This window comes from Phoca vitulina, unplaced genomic scaffold (assembly GCF_004348235.1).
Source record: "Phoca vitulina isolate PV1807 unplaced genomic scaffold, GSC_HSeal_1.0 scaffold26, whole genome shotgun sequence".
In the NCBI taxonomy this organism is placed as follows: domain Eukaryota; kingdom Metazoa; phylum Chordata; class Mammalia; order Carnivora; family Phocidae; genus Phoca; species Phoca vitulina.
The window spans coordinates 5,661,745-5,687,217 of record NW_022589729.1 but is presented as its reverse complement, the minus strand read 5'-3'; the positions used below and the strand labels follow the sequence as shown (position 1 = coordinate 5,687,217).

The 25,473-nt window shown below is 48.1% G+C and overlaps 1 protein-coding gene across 1 annotated transcript in view; it reads left to right on the top strand.

The window, feature by feature from the left end:
• Positions 1-2,858: 2,858 nt before the first annotated feature.
• The window catches only part of MTARC2 (mitochondrial amidoxime reducing component 2), a 31,881-nt gene continuing 9,266 nt past the window's right edge, over positions 2,859-25,473 (top strand). The window contains exons 1-7 of the mRNA XM_032422427.1: positions 2,859-3,145; positions 9,444-9,617; positions 13,104-13,266; positions 14,226-14,366; positions 23,677-23,738; positions 23,829-23,900; positions 25,267-25,397. Of these exons, the coding sequence (XP_032278318.1) occupies positions 2,859-3,145; positions 9,444-9,617; positions 13,104-13,266; positions 14,226-14,366; positions 23,677-23,738; positions 23,829-23,900; positions 25,267-25,393 (1,026 nt within the window). The 3' untranslated portion in view covers positions 25,394-25,397. The remainder of the gene's footprint in view (positions 3,146-9,443; positions 9,618-13,103; positions 13,267-14,225; positions 14,367-23,676; positions 23,739-23,828; positions 23,901-25,266; positions 25,398-25,473) is intronic.

The window sequence follows — 25,473 nt, the reverse complement described above, 5'->3', positions numbered from 1 at the left end:
TGAGTAAAACAGCATGGATGTTTTCAGTATCAGTCTCCTGTGAATCTTAATAGTGGAGGTTAGTGTCCTTGAGTCCAGTCAACCCGCGGACACTGAAAAGCTAGACTTTCTACTTTAAAAGGCTAAAAGGCAGATTCTGAACCATGGTGAATTTGCCTTGATCGATCCTCTCAGCAGGGGCTTTATAGATGGACACCCCACTATGTCTAGCGTCTTCGTCACTCCCCCAGACTTGCCAGGGCAACGTGCAGCTTTCTCTCAAACTTCAGCCCCTACCTCACTGATTGCCAAATCATTCTGTAAATTGTGAAGTCCTATGAAATGCAAGGTATTATGAACATTACCATTATTATTATTATTATTATTATTACTCAGATTCTTACTGACACAAAATTCACATAGAGTAACTCTAGGGTGTCACAAAAGACCACTATGTATATATTTTGAACAAAAACCCAAAGGCCCTAAAAAGAGGCTACTTTTTTTTTTAAAGATTTTATTTATTTGACACAGAGGGAGAGTCCAAGTAGGGGGGAGGGGCAGAGAGAGAGGGAGAAGCAGGCTCCCCGCTGAGCAGGGAACCCGATGCAGGGTTCAATCTCAGTTTTCCGCCTGTTACCACCTCTTGCTAAGTGTCTCCCCACTATCTCTCCTGTCCGCATCCCCATCTCATCCCCACTGGTTATTTCCCCTGATTTCGGCCCAAACTACAGTGTCTGCTTCTCATCGACCCACCTTTGGGGTTACCCCTTCTCGGAGTGGTCAGTGTAGCCTTCCAACACCCAAGTCTGACCATGTCTCCTGCTGTTTAGAATTCTGATGTGTCTCCACATGAAGTTGAGACAAGGAGCATCTTGATTTGGCCCCCGCCCAGCTGTCCTGCCTCAACTCCTTCCACCTGCTGCATTGGCAGGTACCTGCTCGTAAAGCTCAACAGCTGCTGGTCACCACATCCTCAGGTCCCTTCCATTTCTCCGAGCGTTGTGTGTGCCCTCCTCTGGCCCAGCATCCCCTCTTCTGCACCCTCGCCCAACCCTCCATGTGTTCCAGGCTCAGCTCAAAAGCTCCCTCCTCTGAGGACACCACTGTCCTGAGATACAGCTGCTCTTCCATCTCTATTTCCACTGCATCTTGTCCATGCCTCCGCTCCGATGTCATTCTCCCGATCTCCCTAAGCTCCTGGATGGCGGGGCAGCTTCTTCGAAACTTTAAATGCCCCGAGCCAGTCTAGGGCAAAGCCTGGTGAATGATCAATAAATGTGTGTTGAAGGAACAAATATTTTAATAAGGAACATTTTCCCTGTCTGGCAGCTCCCATCTACGGAGGAGGATGGACTTACAGACAACCTCCATCTGACAGCTGGCTCTTGCGGAGGGAGGGCTCTGACCCTCTTCAAGAGTCTGGGGAGGAAAAGGAGTCAGGTGCACTCCTCATTCACAACACCATGCTAGGAAAAGAAATTGAAGTCTTGGCGGCTGAGCATGATGAGAATGTGTGGTTACTGAAGAGGCGAATTCCACTGGTCTGGGCTTTCAAGCAGGGGCACTTTGGGGTAAGGGGGGTTTCAGGTGGGTTTTGACTTTCACTTTTCACAGGAGCTACTGGAAGGGAGCTTGCCTCTCTGGCTCTTTCCTCCAGCCTCTTCCCACCCTGAATGGTGGCCCTCCAGAGGGTGACTGATTCCGATTTGGGAGGAGGCCCACTGGTTGCCTTCTTAAACGTTCCCAGAACAGTGCCCCAATTTAAGGAACGGTTTTTTGGGAAATAAACAAACTCAAACCTGAACTTGTCTAAGAAAATCCCCTGCTCACCCAAGAACCGGCGGGAATGGAGCTGGTAAAGATCAACAAAGCCGCACATTAGTTAAAGCAGTGAAAACAAATTTTATTCAGCAATTAGTGAATTAGGGGAAAGAGCTGAGCTCCAGTCCCATTTGTGCAGAGGTGACCGGGCCCTTTAAAGGGACAATGGCGGGCGGGTGGGGACCAAAACCTTGGTCGGTAGGAACGTGATCAGGCCCGCTGCGCCTGCTAGCTGGCCCCGACTGAAGCTAGGATTCCGCCCTCCCGCAGAGAGGGGAGACAAGCCCTGTCCCTCTTCGAAGGAATGGCTCTCAGGTCCTTGAGAAAGACAATTCTGAGTTGCAGAAGATACATACACATCTCAGAGGGCCAGAGGAAGGATTTGTAATTGTGAGCCCTTCTGAGAGAGCATGCTCTAGGCGGAGGTCAGGGCTCCCTCCCCAGATGTTGGCCCGAGCAAGCCGTGCAGTGTCCGGCAGCAGCGAGCTCTCCCAGGCAGGTGTTTTACTGGAGGTGTGTGTGGGGTGGGGATGGGGGGGGGGATAGGGGACGGGGCTGGGGTCATCCCGGGCACCTGGCCAGAAGCCACGCTGGCCTCGGCTCTTCTCTCAGTGCAGACGTTTCCACCGAGCGGCTTATGGGCCCCAAATGCTGCAAGTCTCAGAGGGATCGGCCAGGGCAAGTAGTTCCTAAACGTTACAACGCCTCCCGTCCTGCCGCCCAGGAGCCGCTTCCCGGTTCGGCTCGGAGCGTGCGATCCGGCAGCGGAGGGGCCGCGTCGGGGACCGTGGCGGCGCAGGAGGAGGGCGCTAGCGCGGGGCCGACGACCAACCCGGAGAAAGCGGGCGGCGAGCGGGCGGCGAGGGTGCGGCGGGCCCGGGCCCTCTCCGCCCCACATCCGGTTACGGCGCGGCCGTGGGCCAGCCGCGCTCGGGCCGCAGGGAGGGCAGGACCCGCCCCGAGCCGCCGCGCCTCCTCCAGCGCGCCGCCAGGCTTAAGCGCCCCCGCGCCCCCCGCGCCCCCGCCGCGCCGGAGCTGCCCCCGCCCGCTCGGCCATGGGCGCCGCCGGCTCGTCGGCTCTGGGCAGCCTCGGCCTCCCCGCGCCGCGCCTCCCCGCGCCGTCCCGGCCCGTCTGGCTCGGGGCGGCCGCGCTGGGACTGGCCGCCGTGGCGCTGGGGACGGTGGCCTGGCGCCGCGCGCGCTCCAGGCGGCGCCGGCGGCTGCAGCAGGTGGGCACCGTGGCGCAGCTCTGGATCTACCCGGTCAAGTCGTGCAAGGGGGTGCCGGTGAGCGCGGCGGAGTGCACGGCCTTGGGGCTGCGCTGCGACCACCTGCGGGACAGGTAGGGCCGGGCCGGGGCTGCGCGGGACCTGCCCGGGACGGGGTGGGGCGGGGGCCGCTCGCGGGAAGGGGTCTAGAGGTTTGCCTCTTGCGTTTCCTGGGTTGTTGGTTGGACGCTTTGCCTTTGATCCTTTAGCTGGGGAGGTCAGTTCATGTCTGGTTCAGGTTTGGAAAGTTAGGTAGGGGTAGACCCTTGCCCCTCCCTAGATGAGAGGTTCCTCCTCTGTAGAAGGACGGGGTCTGACCTGGTTATCTTCAAGTCTCCTGCTAGTTCTAAACTTTCTGATTCTATCTTAGTCTGCGGCACAATAGTAGAAAATAAAATGCTGTGAGCACACGTGGGCAGACAGCGGCAACGCGGAAAGCAAGTCTCGTTCAAGGACACTGGCTTTGGTCTTGCTGGAGTTTGCTCCTCCCACGTCTGTCTCCAGTCCTGGAGCAGGTGCCTAGGAGACCCGGGGTGGTGGGGGCGGGGGGGAGACTTGATCCACTTCCATAAGTAGTGAGCGGGGTGAAGTCTTGTGTTGGGAAGAGGGGATACCTGGGGCACTGCAAATGTAATATTTGCCATTAAGAGAATAGTGTGTCCCCTCTCCCCAGAAGCAGAGTGGCCCTTAATGAAGAACTCTGGGGAAAGTCTCTACCCACGTAAGGCCCGGCATATGGAAATAACATTCACCTCCCTCAGAAAAGAAAAGGTGTCCTGTCCTTTAACTCATCCCAAAGGTCAGGCTACAGATACATACTCACTGACAGAATTATGCAGCTGGATATCTGGAAGGCTCACTTGATGGTGAAGAATGCAACATTCTAGAAAGAGTGAACAAGGAAGAACAGAATCCCCTTCTTTGGTTCATTAGGGTTAAGATGCCTTCCTATCTGGCTGGGGTGGTTTTGTTGTGGTTCTCTGTATACAGAGGGAGGGGACGTTTGCCAGGTGGTCATTCAGAGAATCTTCTAGCAGAGACTGCTGCCTTGAGTTCACCCCAGGACACATGTATTCACTCTTCTCAGCTGTCTTCTTTAGAAAATGTGGACTCTCACAGCTTTGAAAAACTTCAACTTGTTTTAGAGAAATGTTGTGTATGCAGACCATGTAACTCTTGGGGATTTTCCATCCTCCTCCGCTCCAGATATCTAATCCTGGACGGATTTTTGTGTTTTGTTTTTGCTTTTAGTAATCTCTACCCCCAACGTGGGGCTAGACCTCAGGACCCTGACATCAAGGTCACATGCTCTACCAGTTGAGCCAGCCAGGCGCCCCTAATCCCGGAGAGGTTTTTATTTTTATTTTATTTTATTTTTTTTATTTATTTATTTATTTATTTATTTATTTAAATCTATACTTTATTCAGATTTTCTTGGTTTTCCCCTGATGTCCTTCTTTTTTTTTTTTTTTTTTTTAAGATTTTATTTATTTATTTGACAGAGAGAGACACAGCGAGAGAGGGAACACAAGCAGGGGGAGTGGGAGAGAGAGAGAAGCAGGCTTCCCGCGGAGCAGGGAGCCCGATGCGGGGCTCGATCCCAGGACCCTGGGATCATGACCTGAGCCGAAGGCAGACGCTTAACGACTGAGCCACCCAGGCGCCCCTGTCCTTCTTTTTCTATCCTAAGATCCCAACCAGGATACATTTATAATTATATTTGGATGTTGTGACCCCTTGGGCTTCTCTAGACTATAATAGTTTCTCAAGCTTTTATTGTTTTTTGATGATCTTGAGAGTGTTGAGGAATCCTGAGTGGACATTTTGTAGAGTGTCCTTCAGTTTGGGTTTGTCTGATGTCTTCCTTATGGTTGACAGGCATTATGGATTTTTAGGAAGAAGAGCACAGAAGTAAAGTTCCATTCTTCTTATATCATATCAGGAATACACAACTTACCAACTAAAAAAAAAACTTTTTTAAGTTTTTATTTAAATTCCAGTTAGTAACATACAGTGCAATATTAGTTTCAGGCATACAATATAGTGATTCAACACTGCCATACAACACCCGGTGCTCATCATGACAAGTGCCCTCCTTAATCCCCATCACCTATTTAACCCATCCCCTCACACCCTCCCCCTGGTGACTGTCAGGTCTCTGTAGTTAAGAGTCATTGTTTCTGAGAAACAAACTGAGGGTTCTAGAGGGGAGGGGGGTGGGGGGATGGGTTAGCCTGGTGATGGGTATTAAAGAGGGCACGTACTGCATGGAGCACTGGGTGTTATACACAAACAATGAATCATGGAACACTACATCAAAAAATAAATAGGAAAAAAATAAAATATTAGGATTTTTAGGGAAAAAAAGAATTTAGAAAACAGATACTATGTATATAGAAAATTAAGATGTCATTTCAAATTAGATGTCATTAAAAAAAAGGGGGTATAGTGATATGTTACCCATTTCTTAAAATATCAAGTTAGATCTCTATTTCAAAACTTCAGATGGATTAAAAGCCTAAATGTAAAAATAAAGCTATAAAATTAAAAAAAAAAAGAGCCATTGTTTCTTGGGACGCCCGGGTGGCTCAGTCGGTTAGGTGTCTGCCTTCGGCTCAGGTCATGATCCCAGGGTCCTGGGATTGAGCCCCACATCGGGGTCCCTGCTCTGTGGGGAGCCTGCTTCTCCCTCTCCCTCTGCCTGCCACTCCCCCTTCCTTTGCTCTCTCTCTCTGTGTCAAATGAATAAATAAATTCTTAAAAAAAAAGTCTGTTTCTTGATTTGTCTCTTTTTCCCTTTGCTATTTGTTTTGTTTCTTAAATCCCACCTATGAGTGAAATCATGTGGAATGTGTCTTTCTCTGAATGACTTATTTCAGGAGAGAAGTGAGTGACCAGGAGGAACCGTAACATTTAATGAGCCACTGGAGAGATTTTTAAAACTTTAATTTCCTGAGAGTCCTATCCCAGACCTGTGGAATCAGAATCACCCAGAGTGAAGCCACCCTGTGTAGTGTTAAAATCTCCCCAGGTGAATCTGCTGCTCTAATTAAAGGGTGGTATCTGGGGCCATTAACGAGAAGAGCATGTTTAGAGCTTATTCAAGTATGAAGGATTAGAAAAGCCTTCCTACTGCTGGGAAAACTTTAGGCACAGGGGTACTGCTTGGGATGGGGTGGTGGGGCATGGAGATTGGGAGGAGGCAGGGCAAGGCAGTGGGATGAACACGGATTCAGTGCCTCATGTGCCTCGGACACTGAGCTGAATCCTGTCACATGCATGACCTTACACAAGCCTCAGCACCGTCCTGTGGGCTAGATGTTATCTCCACTCTGCAAGTAAAAAACAGCAGGATCAGAAAGGGTGAGTGTCTCACCCAAAGCAGTTATGTGCTGGAGGGGTGTGAACTCAGATCTCTGTGGGTACAGCAGTCATGCACTTTTTATGAAGCCAGGGTGATTTAGAAGAGCGAGGATTGCACGGAGGATCAGGAGACCCGAGCACAGTCATCTAAACTTTCTGAGCCTCATTTTTTATCATTTACAAAAGAAAGGGCTTGGACTTGATGGTCTCAAAGACCCTATTTCATCTAGGTTTTATTTATTAAAGGATAATTGAAACTCGGAAGCAAGCTAGAAAGAACTCTGCTAAATGACTGCTATTCTCTCAACTTAATAATAATGAAACTACAAACAGCCTGGAATGCAGGAAAAGGCCCCTTGGATTTAATTCCATGTTGAACCATTCTTTGGAACCATTCTAAGAAGCTGGGCTCTTCCTCCATAAGGGCTCTGTCCTCAGATTTCTAGAACTATTTTGTTCAAAGCTCTTAACAAATTTGTGAATGTTTGACTTGGGCACCCTGGACTTTGAGCTGGTTCAGAGTCCGCCTAGCAGAACACTGCATGGCCTGATTGGCCAGAAGGTGGGAGGGTTGGCTGCCCTCCTTGACCTTGTAAATCCTGCTCTCCTTAACCTTGTAAATCCTGCTCTCCTTAGTGGGTATATATTTGACTCCTAAATCTGCCCTAGCCCTTCCAGAGGCAGCCCTTGATGTTTTCCGCACAGACTATGACCTCCTGGAGAAATGAGTTCTCTAAGTTTATCATCCTGAGCACATTACCCTCTGGCTGGCTGTGGCGGGGTCCCTGCTCCCCTCTCCCCTTTTCAGGCTCAGGCACTTCTGCTTCCCAGACCAATTTCTAAGTTTAAACATGAGGTTTTCCAGCTGTCCTGGGCTCTGCTCCCCCACCCCCGTGATCACTCGGGGCACTGTTGTTCTTTTGGAGGATCTGAGCCCTGGCCTCTGTACTGATTCTCACACCGCACACTCCTGCTTTAGGAGTGAGAGAAGGTGTTAGTTTGGGGACAACTTGGTCGCGAAAAATCCACGCTCCAGACTTACTTTCTTTCAGATCTGGCAGAACAGAGATAATTATTCATTCACTGGGCATCATTTGTATGCAAGAGATGACATATGCCATGACCCCATTGGGCAGGGTAATGAGAGTGGTCGGGGTCTGTTATAGGCAGCAACTTTTTACCTTTTATTGGTGTCTCTGTCCTATCCCGGTGTTAGACCGCCTGCAAGCTGCCACTTGACTTTCCACTTGCAGCAGCGAGCACACAACGTCCAGCCCGCCCCCCCCCTCCGCCCTTCTCACCGTTAAGGCCCAGGGGTTAACCCCTACGCTATTAAACAGCAGACTGGAGCCCAGGGCGGGGTGCGTGAGCCCCAGCGAAGCGCTGAGGTGGAGGTGGATGGGGACGAGGAGACTCAGCCCAGAGAGGGACTCACGGTCAGAAATAACATGCAGATTCCTCTTGGGACATGTGTCTGGCTGGGTGCAGATCTCCGAGGGAGTCCCGTTGGGTGCTAGGGCATGTTGGAAGTTTAGGGGGCAGGCTTTGGGAGGATGAAGCAGAGCAGGGTCATCCGGAACTCTGTACCCAGGGATGAGGCTGAAAATAGGAACAGGGCCCAGCCCCGAGGGAATGGGGCGGGAACAAAGTTACAGGAATGCCCTTGGTCACAGAACCCCGTAGGCGAGCAGGCCAGACAACCCTGGGAGCCAAAGGTGGCTTTTCAGAGAGATGGGGGCCTGCCACTGCCCAGCATCACCGGCTCTGGGGTGGGAAAAACCAAGACGATTCCCGAGACGCCTTTGTACTGCCATGCCTCCGCCCCATACCCTGACACCAACACACCTGCTGGTTAGCGGGCCCGGGTGCCAGCCAGAGTGCCGCTGGGTGGCAGGGACGGGACACCTCCCAGGGTCCGGTGAGGGCCGAGACGGAGCTGCCTGTCCTCTGGAATCAGACAGCCTCATCAGCTTAGGACAGGCGTTCCCACTTGGTTCCAGTCGTAGTTGGCAACGTCTCCCCTAGAGGAGGTGCCCCTCCTTCTGGAAGGGTCTGCGGTCCATCCCTTCCATCCGCTCCCGTTTGGGAAGCCCGGGCTTTCGGCAGCTTCTCATAAGCCAATGCCTGCAGCCTTTGCATGCGCTGCTCTTGTGTCCTGTCTCCGATGGTGGCATCGAAACTTACTTTCTCCAGGGGGAGCAGCGCTTTTTAAATATCTTTTAGTCGTCAAATCATCAAAAGCTACGCTCCGCTGTAGATAAAAGCGTAACCGACCTACCCCGGCCAGGCTCCTTCCCCTTCCCGGGAAAGCTCAGCCCTTCTCCCCCGAGATACGATGCAGCGTGACAGCTGAGCCTGGAACGGCGGGCTCTCTAGAAGTAAGCGGAGTTCTGATCTAACTCACGGTGTGTGGGCATCTTCGTTCTCTGAGTCAGAGCATGCGCACGAAGAGGGGAGGCTGTGTGGGGGTCTCCTGATGTCAGACCTGCGAGCCCCAGCAGGTTAGACGGAGCGGAGGCCTGTTCGTATCCTCCGGCCTCCTGAACATCACAAGACCCTGTCCAGGGTTCTAGTGCACTTGGGCCGGGAGTTCGGGCCCCATCTTGTTCCACAGCAAAAAGACCTGGACGACGTTTTGCTATGAGTTTAACAGGGGCGGGGAAATTTCTGACCACAACAAAGCCCCAGACTAAGCATCAGGATTCCCTAAGCAGCGAGGGAAGGTCCTTTAAACCAGCCTCATTTTCTGCATTTTCGGAACTGGGGATTTTCATACATTGGCCAGATGTTTTCTCCGAGGGCTGTTTCTTCCAAAGAAGCTGCTTTTAGGGGCACCAACTTTTGGATCCAAAGAATTTGACCAGATCTGGGTAATTGTCTAGAAAAATATTGTTGGATCCCGAGTCTGGGCAGGGGAGAGGGTTTGATGAAATAGGAAGAAGCTAGAGGGAAGCCTTTGAGAGGGTGGAAGAGGATTTTCTGAGCATGTTCGTGTTTGTTCCTCGGCAGGTTTTGGCTGGTGATTAAGGAAGATGGACACATGGTCACTGCCCGGCAGGAGCCTCGCCTGGTGCTGGTGTCCATCACCTGTGAGGGAGACCGCCTGATCCTCAGGGCTCCGGGCATGGACCAGCTGGCTTTGCCAAGCAAGCTGCCTTTCTCAAACAAGCTCTGTGATTGCAGGTGCTCTGCTTGGGGCCCCTGGGGACCTGACGTGATTTTCCTGTAGGCTCCTCCCTGCACCTGTCTTGCTCCAGTGTGTATAGTAGGTGATGCATTTGGTAAAGGAAATATTTCAGAGAAGTCTGGCCAGGGCTGGGATCGATCCAGTGCTCGGGGGTGAGTGGGTGAGGCAGAGTACTGTTTTAAGGGTCCCTGGGATTTGTTTTACTCAGGTATGGTAAGGCATGCGGAGGGGCAAATGACTGTGATGAAGAAAGACGGACGTTTTCCATATGCATGGGTCCCTGGGAGTGGGAGGCTTGGCGTGTCATGCGGGACCACACAGAGGAGCAGCAGGGGTGGGCTGGGGTAGGGTGCGGGGTTGGGGAGACGTGGAGGGGGGGAGCGAAAGCCTTTTTTTTTTTTTTTTTAAGATTTTATTTGTTTGAGAGAGAGAGAGAGCACATGAGCAGTGGGGAGGGGCAGAGGGAAAGGGAGAAGCAGACTCCCTGCTGAGCCAAGCAGGGAGCCCATGGAGGCTCAATCCCAGGACCCCAAGATGATGACCTGAGCCGAAGGCAAATGCTTAACTGACTGAACCACCCAGGTGCCCCTACAAGAGCCTTTATTGTGGTTTCCACAGGAAGTCCCAGGCAGGGCGGGGTAAACAGCTTCAGGGTTGGCTAGTTTGAGTAATTTCAGTGGGCTCTGGGGCGTAGAGGCTGTCTCTGGGTGCCTGGTACCTGGCCCTGGGCGATTAGGCCTGGCGTGACAGAGCCCAGAGAGGAGGTGGTGGGGGGTGGGGGCTCTGGATGGGTGGTCGTGCTGTCGAAAGGTGAGTGGTTTCCTACCTGTAGGAATTGATTAGCCCTGGGCGGGGCAGTTCCTTCCACATCAGCAAGGCCCCAGGATGCCAAAGCATCAAGAATACAGGAAACGCAAAAGCATGATTAATACCTACAGAGAGAGGGGATGCCAAGGGCCAATCTTTAGAGTTTGTCTCTGTTTATTCAGGTTGGATGGACTTCTATTCAGCATTGGCAGCCCCCGAGCCAGGCAGACAAGGCAGTTAGTGGAGACTACCAGCCATATCTCAGGGTTGGGTGAGAAGGCCCTAGAACTTTTCAAGGTGACTGCAGCCTCTCAGGTCTCTGGCCCGAGGCAGATGTAGGAGATTCCCACCCCTGGCCTGGATATGCCTCAGTCCTGGGCTTCCTTTCAGTCTGTAGGACCCCTGCAGGGCCGTCAAATTCCGTGGCTCCCCGGGGGTCTTGTCCTGTGCTACGGGGAAGTCCTAGAGGCCTGGGTACCTGTCTTCGGGTGGTCTGGGTCCCTCTGTAACACGTGAGTGTTTTCAGCGTGTGGAGATTGGAGTTGTCCACCGGTCCCAAGGCTCAGAGGAAGGCCACAGAGTGCTCCCTGTGCCATGATTGTATGCTTTTTCAAGCAGAGTGTCTGAGCTGAAAACCGTCATTCAAGGTTCTGAAATTTCAAAAGCCTGAAATAATAATTCATCGAATATAATATTTTAGCTAATTATCTCCCCAAGCTCATGAGGTGGATATCATTAATTCTACTTCACACGAGGAAAACAGGACTCGTATCATGTCACGCAAGGCAGAGCTGGGATTTGAACCCTCCCGCCTCCCAGTGTTCGCTCTTAATGCCTATGCGCAGGGAGAGGAAGAGCTTTGCTGTATATAATATTTATTCTTTGAGAACTTTCCAGCAAAACTGGATTTTCGTTGTAAAAATCCATTCAAAGGGGCGCCTGGGGGGCTCAGTCGGTTAAGTGTGGGACTCTTGGTTGCAGCTTGGGTCGTGGTCTCAGGGTGGCGTTGGGCTCTGCGCTCAGCGGGAGTTTGCTTCTCTCCCTCTCCCTCTGCCCCCCTCTCTCTCTCAAAATAAATCAATAGGTCTTTAAAAAAAAAATCCATTCAAGGCTTTATGTCTTAAGTATTTTAAATTTTAAACAAAATTTTACTTTTTATGCTTAGTAATTATCGAAATTTATAACTCATTTTGTGGTGACCCGTTGTACACAAATAAAAATTGTCATGATAACTCAGTCCTGAGAAAATTTCTTCTCCTTTAGAGCCTTAAGAAACAGAAAATTTAATTGGTTAAAAAGTGATCAATAACCATAAAATTATGTAAGAGAAATAACGTGTACATCTGTATTCGAGAATAAAAAGAGGAATGATATAAAAATGTGGGCTATTAAAGTAGACCTTAACCATATGTTTTATTTATTTTTATTTTTTTATTTTCTAAAGATTTTATTTATTTATTTGAGTGAGAGAGAGACCATGAGTAGGGGGAAGAGCAGAGGGAGAAGGAGAAGCAGACGCCCTGATGAGCAGGGAGCCTGATGTGGGGCTTGATCCCAGGACCCTGAGATCGTGACCTGAGCTGAAGTCAGATGCTTAACCCACTGAGTCATCCAGGCACCTCTTAACCATATACTTTATTTTATTTTTATTTATTTTTTTAAAGATTTTATTTATTTGAGAGAGTGAGTGAGAGAGAGAGCATGAGCATGGGGAGGAACAGAGGGAGAGGGAGAAGCAGACTCCCTGCGGGCAGGGAGCCCGATGTGGGGCTCGATCCCAGGACCCCGGGATCATGACCTGAGCCGAAGGCAGACGCTTAACCGACTGAGCCACCCAGGCGCCCCTCAACCATATATTTTAAGAAATGAAGAGGAGTGGGTGTCAAACCACCATGGCATTTAGATTCCATTGCATACTTTAAAAAGTATAATTTTATATATTTGTATATTAACATACATAATATGCTTTATAATTATATTTTAAATGTTAATATTTATAATTCAATGGAAATTATATCTTTTACAATAAATTAAACTTATGATAAAAATAGTTTACATGTCAACTTGCCATTCTGTGAGGGGTACATAGCTTTTAAACATTTTTTTAGCGGTATTCCAGCAGAAAGACTGCTGTGTTATCTAACTGAGTCTGTGCCCACCTTGTGGGTAGCTACCGTGTTACACTGTCCAGTTTCAACTGGAGACACAAGGTCAGGGGAGTTCGGTGGTTTGTATAAGGTCACAGTCTTTATAGAGAATGGTGGAGTTCCACTTTGAACCAGTTCTGCCAGACTCCAAGCTTAGGCTGCATCGACCACACCACAGTCCCTGTCCCCTTTGAAAAGTATCGTGAATCCTTGCTACTCTAAGTGTGGTCTGCAGACCAGCAGCTTAGGCATCCTGAAGCTTGTCAGGCAGGCAGAATCTCAGGCTCCAAGCAGACCTTCTGAAGCAGAGTCTGCATTCGCAGGCATGTTCGGGTTTGAGAGGCTCTTCCCTGGAACGTTCTACTGCCTCCCCTTCTGTTTCTGTCCAGCTTTGGCCCTTGGCCCAAAGACCACTTCCTGGCGCTCTGGGATAGTCAGGTGCCAGCGGTCTAGTTGTCCCATCTTTGTCCCGTCTCTCAGCGTGTTGAGGCAGGACAGTAACTTGGCGCTCTCTTGTGACCCTTCCAGGCTCTTTGGTATGGACATCAAGGGCAGGGACTGTGGCGACCAGGCAGCTCAGTGGTTCACCAGCTTCTTGAAAACAGACGCTTTCAGGCTGGTTCAGTTTGAGAAGCACATGAAGGGAAGACCATCGAGGGAAATTTTCTCTACTTCAGTACCGAATTACCAGGTGCGCTTCCAGAGAGCTGCCCTTCGCTTCTGCCAATCACCCCTCTGTGTCCAGCTTCCTTCTTGACCCACAAAGGGGGTCCCCAGTTAGGAGAGTGTAGGAACGGCCCAGGTGAGGGGGTCTGAGGGCGCGTCCTGGGCAGGTGTCGGGGCTGGAGAGGGAAGTGGCTCCGAGCAGAGCAGGCTCTCCAGCATGCGTGGAGGATAGATCATGTCTGGACTGTGGAGGGAGAGGCCGGGGGTGACCCCCAGTGAGATGGGGACTCAGGAGACACTCATGTTGGGAAGTGAGAAGTTCATTTGGGACTGAACCAAGGGTCTTAAAATTACGGAAGCCGACTTTCTCCTGGGGCTCCCTTGGCCATCAGTCTGATTTGGCTGTCAGGTACCTTCTCAGGAAGACCGCCCCATGGGGCAGCTGCAGCCCAAAGCCCAAAGCCCTCGATTCTGCAGCGAGCTGGGGTTTAAAATGCCAGCACGTCCTTGAACCACAAGCTGTTTGAATGCAGGGATTTTTACACTGCTGTTTGCCCACCTAGAATGGTGCCTGGTACAGAGTAGGTGCTTCATACATAGAGTGAATGGGTGCCACGTGGGGAAATTGGGACCAGAGCATAGCTGATCAGCCGCAGGTCCTTCCCCTGTGTGACGATGATGTGGTGGGAAGGGGGTCAGGGCTGGGCGCTGGAGTGAGGACCAGGGAGAGTCCTGGAAGGTGATGTTGGCCCTCAGCCCTTGCCGCTCGCTGTCTTTTCCGAGTGGCGGGGGAGCCCCTGCGAGGCCCAGCGGCAGGAACTGGTCCGGCCCTGACTCGGCCGGATGCAAGACCACCGTGTCCCCTCCCCTCCCCGAACACCACTGGCCCTCCCTGCACAACCCCTCTGGCCTTCGCTTCGCTTTCAGCTGGGCTAGGGCATTTCACGGGGCAGGGAGGCCTGAGGGTGCCATGTCCCTGCACAGGTGGCCTACCCAGACTGCTGCCCGATCATGATCCTCTCGGAAGCCTCCCTGGCGGATCTGAATACCAGGCTGGAGAAGAAAGTGAAAATGGACCAGTTCAGACCCAATATCGTGGTGACAGGCTGCGATGCTTTCGAGGAGGTAAGAGGCTCACTGCTTTTGTGCATGAAGCTCAGATATGCTGTTCAAGACGCCCACAGGATGGTTGTCCCTTTACCCAGCCCCAGCTCAGACCCTCCACGGTCAGCTGTGAGGGAGACTGTCCTCCCCCAAGAGTCACCTGAACCTGGGAGAGCCGGCCACTTACTGCTGCCCCTGTCACCCTGGCCTCAGGAGGGCGCCGCTCACCCATTCATGCGTGGGCCCCAAAGCAAGCAGTTAGAACTCCAAACTAGATCGAGTCAGGAACTAGGTGAGAATGTATCCTTATGGCTCAGAGGTAACTAAAGGGAAATGAAGATGAAGAGGACAGCCAGGAGTGCTCAAGGATTTGAGGCTCCTGGAAGGTCCAGACCCTAAAGTGGAGGCCAAGAGGATACAGGAGATCTGCCTGTGAACAGGGCCCTGGAGAGGGTCCACGCTGTGGCCGAGTTCGGTCCCAGAGGACCCACATGCTGTCCTGTGTGGCTGATGGGAGGAATTTCTACCCTCTCCAGCCACAGCCCCTCGTAGCCCTAACAGGACCCCCACATCAAAACCCAGTTGTCCTGAGATCTGTACAGAAATACGTAACTGGGTGTTGCTTTGTGCTAAGAAACATCGAGAATCCTGTTAAACATTGGGGGTGGGCTAAACTTTATGAGCCTGGAAGTGACCAAGGCAAATCCATTCACTGTGTGTTTACTGGGCACCAGACACATAACTAATGTATTACTTCATACAAATTAATTCTATTTGATCCCGATGACAACCCTATGAAGTCTGTATTACTGTCTCCTTTTGATAAGGAAATTGAAGCTGGGGGGCCTTACGCACTTGTTGGACATGTGATTGGCAGTTCTGGGATTAGAACCTCAGACTTGCACCTCTGGCTCCTGAGGGAGTGAGGGCATGCTTCCAATTAAGAAATCCCAAGTAGCTAACTCTGAGGGGAGAGGCTCTCCATTCTTTGCTCCCTTGGGTGGCCACCTTTCCTTTTGTGTGAGTAAAATGTGCCCTTATTTGCTGATAAGTGCCATCCTTTAGAATAAACCTTTGCAGGGGCACCTGGGTGGCTCAGTCAGTTAAGCATCAGACTCTTGGTTTCAGCTCAGGTCGTGACCTTGGGGTCGTGGAATTGAGCCCAGAGTGCCGGTGTCTATGGAGGAGGCCGCACAGGAAGGGGCCCCGACGTTCTCGGGCAGTCAGCACCTTGGGGGAAGAGACTTGATTTTTCTCCCCAGGAATAAATCCCAGGTTTGGTGGGACTCAAAGTTAATACAGTGTGGGGGGGGCCTCCTTCAGAAAAGACAATAACACAGGTGCAGGGCCTAGAAGGGGTCAGGTGCCAGAGAGGGGACTAGCCTGCCCGTCCCCCCTGCCCCCCCCACCCCTGTGGTCTACTGGTGTGCATAAGCGTGGAATCCTTAGACGCTTGCTAAACACAAATAAAATCGGTGCTCGATGTTGTTGATGCAAGTGGCTGAGATTTGGATTAGAAATTAGTCCATAAAGCAAAAACACCTTCACAGGAATCCTGTAATTGCTCCACTATTTTCTGAGAAATTTTCTTTTAGGGAATACATTTTTTCTTGATTTGTCTCCACTGAAGGTCCTAATTTTAGTAAGATTTTGAGCCAAGAGGAATAAGAAGAAAAGCTACTCCTTAGCCAGATTCCTATCGAAAGAATTTTTGCTTTCCTGGAATTTGCCAACTAAGAGTTTTTGCTCTCCTGTAACTTGTCAAAGTAAACCTAAGGCTAATGTGAGCCTAATCATGTTCTCTTAGGCAATTTGAGTGGGTGGAGTCTTTTTTTGTTTTGTTTTGTTTTTTAATTAAAAAAATGTTCAGTCACCTTGAGCTCTCTGTTTTAATTCCGGCATCATGATGGGCTTACTGAAATAGTAACGTAAGTAAGGCAGAATACTCTTATTTTTCCTCTGGTTGTATACATTTAAAAAATGTATGTATAAGTCCTCTTAAGTATGTATGTATGTATAAGTCCTATAAAATGTATGTATAAGTCCTATAAAAAGTGTGTAAGTCCTCTGGTTGTATACATTTAAAAAAAAATCCTTCGTATAAAATGATGCTCATGTTGCCGATTTATCTTCCTTGCTATTAGGAAGGCCAATAGTTAGGGGCCTGATGCCTTAACCTGTCTACCCAGGCACTGTTGTACAACTATAACCTTTCAATTAGTGGGACTCTATTAAATATTGATGTAAAATGCTAATGTACGTAAATATTTAATAGACCAACTAATAATAAAAAAATAGCGAATCTAAGCATGGTGCAAAGAGTCCGGCCATTTTTTTTATTGCAAAAATATAGAGCAATAGTAGAATGCATTGTGCAACATTTGCTCTTCATGACCCAGTACTTGGTACTTTTTCCATGTAACTCAGAATGTTAAGCAAGTTTTAAAAGGTGGCTTCCCTTGGGCCAGTGTAGTGTGTGTGAGTTCGGGGAATGCAGAGCAGTGGAGTTTAAAAATAATACAGTTGACCAATGCTTCTTGTCTGTGTCCTTGGCCATTGCAGGAGTCAGGGATCAGGTGTTTCCCAAACTTTGCTCACTTTCCTGGTACGCAGGACTTAACTTTTTTGGGGGGGGAATATCTTGTTTGTATCATTTCTCACTCTGCAGTATGAAAGAACTGTGGAGAAGCTTGCAGAAAACCTTGGGTGTGTTATCTGTCACTCAGGAAGTGATTCTTCAAGAAGCTTCTAAAGAGGGTAGATCTTGAAGCCAGGCAGCTGTGGTTGGACTCCCAGGCCCCTCACTGGCTGTGTGCACTGGGTCCTCTCAGTCCTATCCTTTGCAGCTGTTGAGAAAGAAAGTTTTTGCAAACCATTATGACCAAACTTGCAGTCCCCCAAATCGGAGTGGGGTCGAGTTCGGATTTTACTTGGGTGCATACATGCGTGCATTGGAAGTCTCTGTCCTGGAATAAGAACATCATCTCTGCCCGGGCTTCAGGGATTTCTGAAGAAGCAATGCCAACGACAGCATATAAAACAATAACAAAGTAACAGTAACAGCCAAAGCTCCCCATTGTCAAATGTGCATTATGTCCCAGGCGCTGTGCCAGGCATTTTGGTGCAGGATCTGACTTCATCCTTCTCCTTACCCTTTCCAAACTGCAGGTCATAACCCATTATTGGATTAGAATTTCAGTTCTATGGGTCCTGACCAGCACTACAAAAACAAAAAACAAAAAAAGCAAACTAGAATAAAAGGTATCAGAGTTATATACATAAAAGGTATGTAGTAAGATGAAGACTTGTTCTGTGGGCTCCTGGGGCTACAGCAGTCCTCGGCATCCTCCGTGCTCAGTGAAGTCACCATCTGTCACCATGTGGCATTATGACCATCTTTTTTTTTTTTTTTAACAATTTTATTTATTTGAGAGAGAGAGAGAAAGAGTATGAGTAGGGGGAGAGGCAGAGGCAGAGGGAGAAGCAGACTCCCCACTGAGCAGGGAGCCTGATGTGGGGCTCGATCCCAGGACCCTGGGGTCTTGACCTGAGCAGAAGACAGATGCTTAACCAACTGAACCACCCAGGCGTCCCTAAAAGTAATTTTTTAAAGTACCACTTCCTTTCTGTAAAGAAAAACTTGAAGGAATAAAAATCCTTCCCCATCCTACCGTCAAAAAGTAGCCTATGATAACATTTTATTGTGTTTCCAATATTATTTATGTGATATTGTACGAGTAGTATTGAATTCCCCCATTTTCACTTAATGGTAGATGGCACACAGCTCTGTCTTTACAAATTCTTCATTAGCATAGTTTTTGTGGTTCCATATTAGTCCATCTTTGAACTCTGCCGTAACTTACTTAGCCATTCCCTTAGAACTGAGCATGTAGGCTGTTTTCCATTTTCCCTTACATAAATAATGAACAGCTTTGTAAAACAGTCTTTATCTACATTTCTCAACTTATTCTTAAGAAATGCAAAGTCAGAATTTTACGGGCTTTTCATATATATTGCCAAATGGATTTGCAGAAACCTCGTACCAATTTATGTTCCCACATGTTGAGCAGAAACGCGCCTTTTGTCTTGTACCCCGGCCAGCACTGATGCCTATAATCTTTACTAAATCCGGTAAGTGAAAAGTCCTGTCTCCTGTAAATTGGTAATTCTTAGTGTAAGGAATCTTGTGTTAGTCAGTCTGTGAAAGAAGTTTGGCCTTGAGGCAGAGTTTTACTTCAGCTAAGGAAACTTAATTCCAATGTATAAACTGCAAGTTTATACACTGGCCAAGGTTCTAGAACACTCATGCTTACAACAGACGTTTATTGAGAGTTTGCTGGGTCCTAATCTCTGAGATAGTTGCTAAACTTACAGAAATGAATTCACTGTGTCTGCCTGCAAGGGTCTGAGGATGAAGCAGGATTGAGGGCTCAGTAGCTGGAGGGTTGAGGGACGTAACCTCACTCGTGGGAGCCCAGAGAAAGGAACGCTTAGCACAGGGTATGTGTGTGTTTGTGGGAAGAATGCCACAGGGTTTCTTGAAACGGAGAGCATTTAAATTTTGGAATAGGGATTAAAGAATATTGTTTTGCCTGTGTATCTTAAAAACAGAAAAACAATTTTTGGCTTTGAGATAGTTGAACTGTGTGGTGTAATGGGAAATACATATTTGGCACTTGTCCCCTATTACAGCCCCTAAAACCCTTGGAATTTCCTGACTGATGGGATGGAAGTACTTTCTATTATTAACAGAATCCTATCAATCATACCTGAGTTATGCTAATGAGGTGAGTGGTAGGGTTGGGGGCTAGGTAGCTTCAGGTTGGAAGTAGGTCACCAGCAAAACCAAGCCTTGACTGGAAATTTGGAACTTTCAGGCACACACACCCCCGCCCCCCCCAGGCCTCCAGGGAGGGGAGAGGGGCTGGCGGTTGAATTCAATTGCAAATAGACAGTGATGTGATCATCGTGCCTAAGTAATAAAACCTCCATAAAAACCCTTAAAAGACTGGTTTTGGAGTGCTCCCTGGTTGGTGAAGACGTCGAGGTGCTGGGAGGTGGGACCATGGCTTGGAAGCTCTGTGCTCCTTCCCTCATACCTTGTCCCCTGAATCTCTTCCATCTGACTGCTCCTGAGTTGTATCCTTTATAATGAACTGGTCATAGTGAAGCACTTTCCCGAGTTCTGTGAGCTCTCCTGGCAGAATATCCAACCTGAGGAGGGGGTCCTGGGAATCCTCGATTTATAGCTAGTTGACCAGAAGTACGGGAGAGCTGTACACTTGGCATCTGAAGTGAGGGGTGGGGGGAAGTCTGTGGGACCGAGCCCTTAACCCAGCGTAGGGTGTGTGTAACTCCAGGTGGTTAGTGTCAGAAAGGGGTGAAATCACAGGACCTCTCTTGGTGTCAGGGAATTGCAGAATTGGTGTTGGAAACACACCACGTGTTTGGTGTTGGAAAGAATCTGAGAAACTTCCTAGATCAAAATGATTTTAAAAATGTGTTGTCGGGATGATGATGCTTCTGATAAAAAAAAAAAAAAAAAAAAAACACAGAAAAGGAAAACAAAAAAATAAAACAAACTTTATAAAAATACTGTTTAAACTTGAGGAGCCTTCCAAATATATTGCTATAAATATATACGCATAGCTGTATGTACAGGTTGGTTTTTTTTTTATATAAACAGACTTATTCTCCATATAGTGTGTATATATATGTGTGTGTGTGTGTGTGTTTTCTTCACTCAGCAACATCTTGAACATTATTCAGTTGATAAATAAAGACTCACATCCTCCTTTCTGCTGCCCAAACAGTAATCACTCTCCAAATGGGCCACATGTAGTTAGCCAGCCCATAGTTCATGGCTTCCCAAGCTCACGGTAATCTTGTGGCCTCATTGATACCAAGGATTTCTAAACAACAAACTTGTTTATTTACTTATTCGTCCTCTCAGTTTATCCCAACATGGCTTAAATAATCATTGAACGTGTGACATAATCTATTAAACTTAGGAGTAGCAATTAGAGAATCCAGAGCAGGGTACGGGGAGGCACGGATCTTGGGGCTGAGGTTCAGGACGTCGAAGGGCTCCAAGGATGGCAGGAGACCCTGGCCCAAGGTGCAGGTACCCAGAAGCTCTGTAGCTGTTGGTAGGGTAGGACTGCTGATCCAGTCTGTGTTCTTCAGGATAATTCCTTTGATAGCCCATGGCAACAGCAGAGAGCTCCGGGTTTTGCCTTCTGTCTTACCCTCAGATGTCTTCTTGTCCATCTGTGGTGCATGGGTGTTCAGGAGTGCACCTTGGCCTCCCTTCTCACCTGGTGCCCCCCCCCCCCACGTTCGTGTATATATTATTATATGTATATAATATATATAATATGAAATACATGTATGCACACATATACAACATATATAGAATATATATACAAAGATGGAATAGATGTATTCTATTCTCTCTCTTTAAATATATGTGTACAGCCTATATTTGTGTGGTGTGTGTGTGTGTGTGTACAGAGAGAGAGGGAAAGGGAGGGGGAGAGAGAGAGACTTGAGAGGGGAGAATCTCCTATCATACATTTAATTCATTGCTTGGTAGGTGCCTCTCTGGACTCTAGTGAAGGTCTCAAAGAAGCAAACACCCTCATCTGCACTGTTCTGTGTGCTCCACAATAATTGCCCCAGACTCTTAATTAATTAATTAATTAATTAATTTTTCCCCAGACCCTTAATTTATGTCTTTCTTTGGATGCTACGTGTCATGGGAAACCATGTAATCTTAATTTAGTGTTTGCCAATGTAAATGGCAAATTCATAGTAATTTCCTAGGCTGATTCCACAGAGCTGAGCCCATTGTGTACCGTGATCTCTCCTTTCTCACTGCCTTTCTTTCTTCCTTTCCTTTCTTCTTGCACCTTAAAAACTCCCTGGTTTTACCCCTTCACCGTAAATAGATGTCTTAGGGGCCTGGATTTTGCCAGACTGCAGAGAGGCTGCTCGCCAGCAGGGGGAGCAGTGAGCTCTCCTAGCTGTTTTCTGTGTTTAGGGAAGGCGCTGGAACCTTGCGTGTGTCTGGTAGAACCTAATGGAAAATTGAATTTCATGCATTTTTAATTAAAATGAACTTTTAATAACTTAAGGTATTTTATTATCTTCCTCTAATAACTGAATTAATAATTACATTTAAACTTAATTCGCGTAGTGTTTTTTACTGCAAATAACGCTCTGCGCCAAAATGCCAACCGTGATCAGATTAGGGTGAGTGACGTTATTATATAAAGTGATTAATATTTTTGGAGGTCGTTAGAGCTGCAATTTGGGGAGCTTCAGACAGTTTCTATGAATGCAGACACTTTGTTACTCTAAACTGGGTACTGCCGTTCTCTAAGGGCGGAAGAGCAGATTACCTCTGTTTTATTAAACTAGGACACCTAATCGAACTTTTCAGACTTTCCTGCTTCATGCCACAGTCACAAGGCAGAGTTTCCACAGATCTGTGGCTTTGAAATGTGACATTGATGAGCATTTGTGCAAAGCCATTGAAAGGCAGGTAGTTGGAGAGCTCTGGGGCGCGGATGGGCTCGCATTCCTGTGGCCGCAGCGCCCTCGTGTGGCAAAATGCATCCAGCCTTTGCCACGGCCCCCAGGCCAAGGCTGCCCGTGACCCATCACTTCCCCCTGCGGGATCCCTATTACTGGTCACACTCGGGGGAGGTCCCATTCCGCCGGCTGAGCCACCTGCTCTGGTTGTGTTGCATATTTTTGCCGTTTGCACAGGGCTTGTAGTAAGTCCTGGCTGGGATATAGAAATTCCGTTACATGGGGGTCCTTGCCTTTTACAAGGGCAACATAGTCCGTCCAACAACCAGTTTGGAACACAGATTTTTCCACACAGCAGCAGTTTCATAAATGGTGGTTGGGAACCCAGCGCGTCCACAGAGACCTTTACCGCGGCTGTGCTCCTATTCCGAAGGAGATTTGTGAGCTGGGAAGACCCAGTTAGGGACTGGAGTATCTTTCCTGTGTTGGCTAAATCACCCCTGTAGGCCCTGGGGGTTCGTGTACCCCTGGGAGAGAAGCAGGTCATCAGAGGTGGAAGGAGAAACATTATGTGTTAGCCCCGCCCCCGCTCTGTCCTGCCTCTCCTGTCCCCGGGGGTGGGGGTGGGGGTGGGGGTGTCAATAGATGCCTCATTTCCTCCCTTACGGACTGACTTCTCCCCAAAACCCTTAGACCCGCTCCAAACCTCATTTGGGTTGAGATCAGGAAACAATTTTTCAAGGGACACTTTTATTGCATCTGATTATAGGTACTTTGTCGGTTTCTGGAGCCTGGAGTGAGGCCCCTTCCCTACTACCTCTCACCTCCCCCTGAGGCCTGGACGGGGGTTGTCCTGGGAAATGCAGATCCCACAGAGGGCTTCCCTATTAGCAAGAGAGTCCTGTAACATACCCTCCTTATATATGTGTGTGCGTGTCTGTGTGCATAGGTGTATGAATATGTATATCTAGGCATATGTAATGTAATCTATATGATCTCCATATGTGTGTGTATGTGTATATATATGTGTGTGTGTAGACAGATAAATAGAGACAGAGATAGATTTAAAAGCTGGGTGGTTAGAAGTCCTGCCTTCAGAATCTGAAGTTTTCAAACCTAGCTACTATGACCCTGAGAAAATTTTGTAGTCTCTCCAGGTCTTGGTTTCTTTGTGCAAAATGGGGATCGTAATAGTACCTTCTTCAGAGTTGTGAGGATTTATTGAAGCCCCAAGGTGGGTGTTGGCAGGGCCGCCGTTTGAGGGTGGGAACCCAAAGCACCGCCAAGAGCGGTGGAATGCCAGCCCCCACCCCAGCCCAGGGCAGGCTGCCAATCTGTGGAGGTGGGAGTGTTGAATGTGTATCTCCTACGTGACTTCCCGTGGGTGATGCCCCATTCATCAAAGAATTGTCAGATTTTAACTTGGTTTCCGTTGTAGCTTAGCTATAAGAACGCAGTGGGCTTGTCTTGCAAGCTATACATTTTTCATTATATATCAGTAAATTGGCCGTAAGTTTGCCATAAGAATCATACATTAACTACGACAAACTGCCCGGCAGAGAAGGTCTGTTCTTGCTTTGCTGACAGAGTCGGGTTTCTGAGACAGTGAGTCAAGAGGTGGGTGGATCCTGGACTCACCCATGTGCCGTCTCCCTTTGTGTCCCTTTGGGAGATACTTCTTGGGTCTGGCTGTCCTTTCTTCTGCTGGCCTCATAGTTAGGACCAGCCAAAGAGTAACCTGCTTTCAAGACTAATGAAGCCTTGATTCAAAAGATAACTTTTCCTTTCCTCCTAGGATACTTGGGATGAACTCCTAATTGGCAACGTAGAAATGAAAAAGGTTTTGTCTTGCTCCAGGTAAGGATTCTCTGAGAGTCAACCTCTGGGGGGTGGTGGTGTGTTCATTGGTCCCTAACCACCACCTGATCATTGGTTCTTGAATGGCAGGTGCATTTTGACCACTGTAGACCCAGATACTGGAGTGATAGACAGGAAGGAGCCACTGGAAACCCTGAAGAGGTAAACAGCAATGTGTCCACTGTGTTTTTAATACTATCCCCATCCCAGAGCTACCTGTGGGGGTAGGTGCCCCGTCCGAGCACCTTTCACTCTGCCTTCTGGTTGGCATGTGTCTGTGGGTAAGTTGCTTCCTCTTTTTTTAAGGATGGATCTTCGAGTGCTTTTGACAGATTTTTCATTGCCTAATACTGTGTTTTGAAGTTTTCATATCTCTCACATCAATTTTAATAACATTCACGTGTGTATGTCCAAATTAAGACCTCAAATACTGTAATTATTTTTACTACACCTCAGATTTCTTTATTAGACTCAACATCAAGGATTATGAGACTAATTGAAGTTGCATAATGAAATATTAGAAAAATGGAAATGTAACCAGTTGTCAAGAGTTTAATTATTTGGGAGCTTCCTTTGGGCCCAGGTGTTTTGTTTTGTTGCTAGCCGACTTTAGTTATCAATAGAGAATGTGTTTTTAAAACTTAAGTCAACATTTTTGGGAGATATATTCTATTTTCTTTTCTTTTTCTCTGTTTTGTTATTTGTTTCCAATGGTTTTGAGTTTTAGAGAAGAGGTGATTTCTTGAAGCCTTCGGATATGCAAATCTGTTTTGTTTTTTGATTTTTGAGATGCAGTGAAGTTAATTTTTTTCTCTTTAGACAGGCCTTTTGAAAAACATTAACTTCATCAGTAGGCCAGCCCCATGCCAGTTCTATCTGTATCTTCATTTTTGTTCACCAAGAGCCTCAGCTTTGGGCTTGTAAACCTGGGGGGAGGGGGGAAGCGTATTACTTACATGCATTGGGCAGAAGGTTTGGAGGGGTGCCTGGGTGGCTTAATGGGTGAAGCAAATGACTCGATTTCAGCTCAGGTCACGATCTCAGCGTCCTGGGATTGAGTCCTGCATCGGGCTCTGCGCTCAGTCTGTCTCTCAAATAAATAAATGAATTGACTAAAAAAAAAGAACTTGGCGAGTTCAGGCAGTTCCGTTTTGAGATTGTGTGAGCATTTGTTTCAGGGGGTTGTGAAGTTAGGGGTATACGTGCAAACATATACCACTTACTATTTTTTTTTAAACATACCACTTATTTTTATTATTTTTTTAAGTTTTTATTTATTTTTATTTTTTGAGTAACACAGTTTTTTCAAACTGAAGCCATAGAAAATTGTTCAGACTCTCAGGATGCTCCTAGAAAAACCGGGATTATGTGTCGTTTGCCTACTTGCGCACACACTCCTCCGTCCACGTTGTAGAAGAGGCTTCCTATTTATGATAGGTCATCTGAGAATGAAAACTTGAATTCTCTTGAGAGCCCTTAAATTCTTATTTCCCTTTTGTGCCTGATTATGAATTTTTGCTTCTTTCAGCTACCGCCTGTGTGATCCTTCCGAGGAGGCAATATACAAGTCGTCCCCACTTTTTGGGATCTATTATTCAGTGGAGAAGATGGGCAGCCTGAAAGTTGGTGACCCAGTGTATCGGCTGGTTCAGTGATGTGGTACGTGGTTCGGCGAAGGGCCGGCTTTGCTGCTGGAATGCATTGCTTCAAGACCACTGCCGCGTCTTCTTGCGTT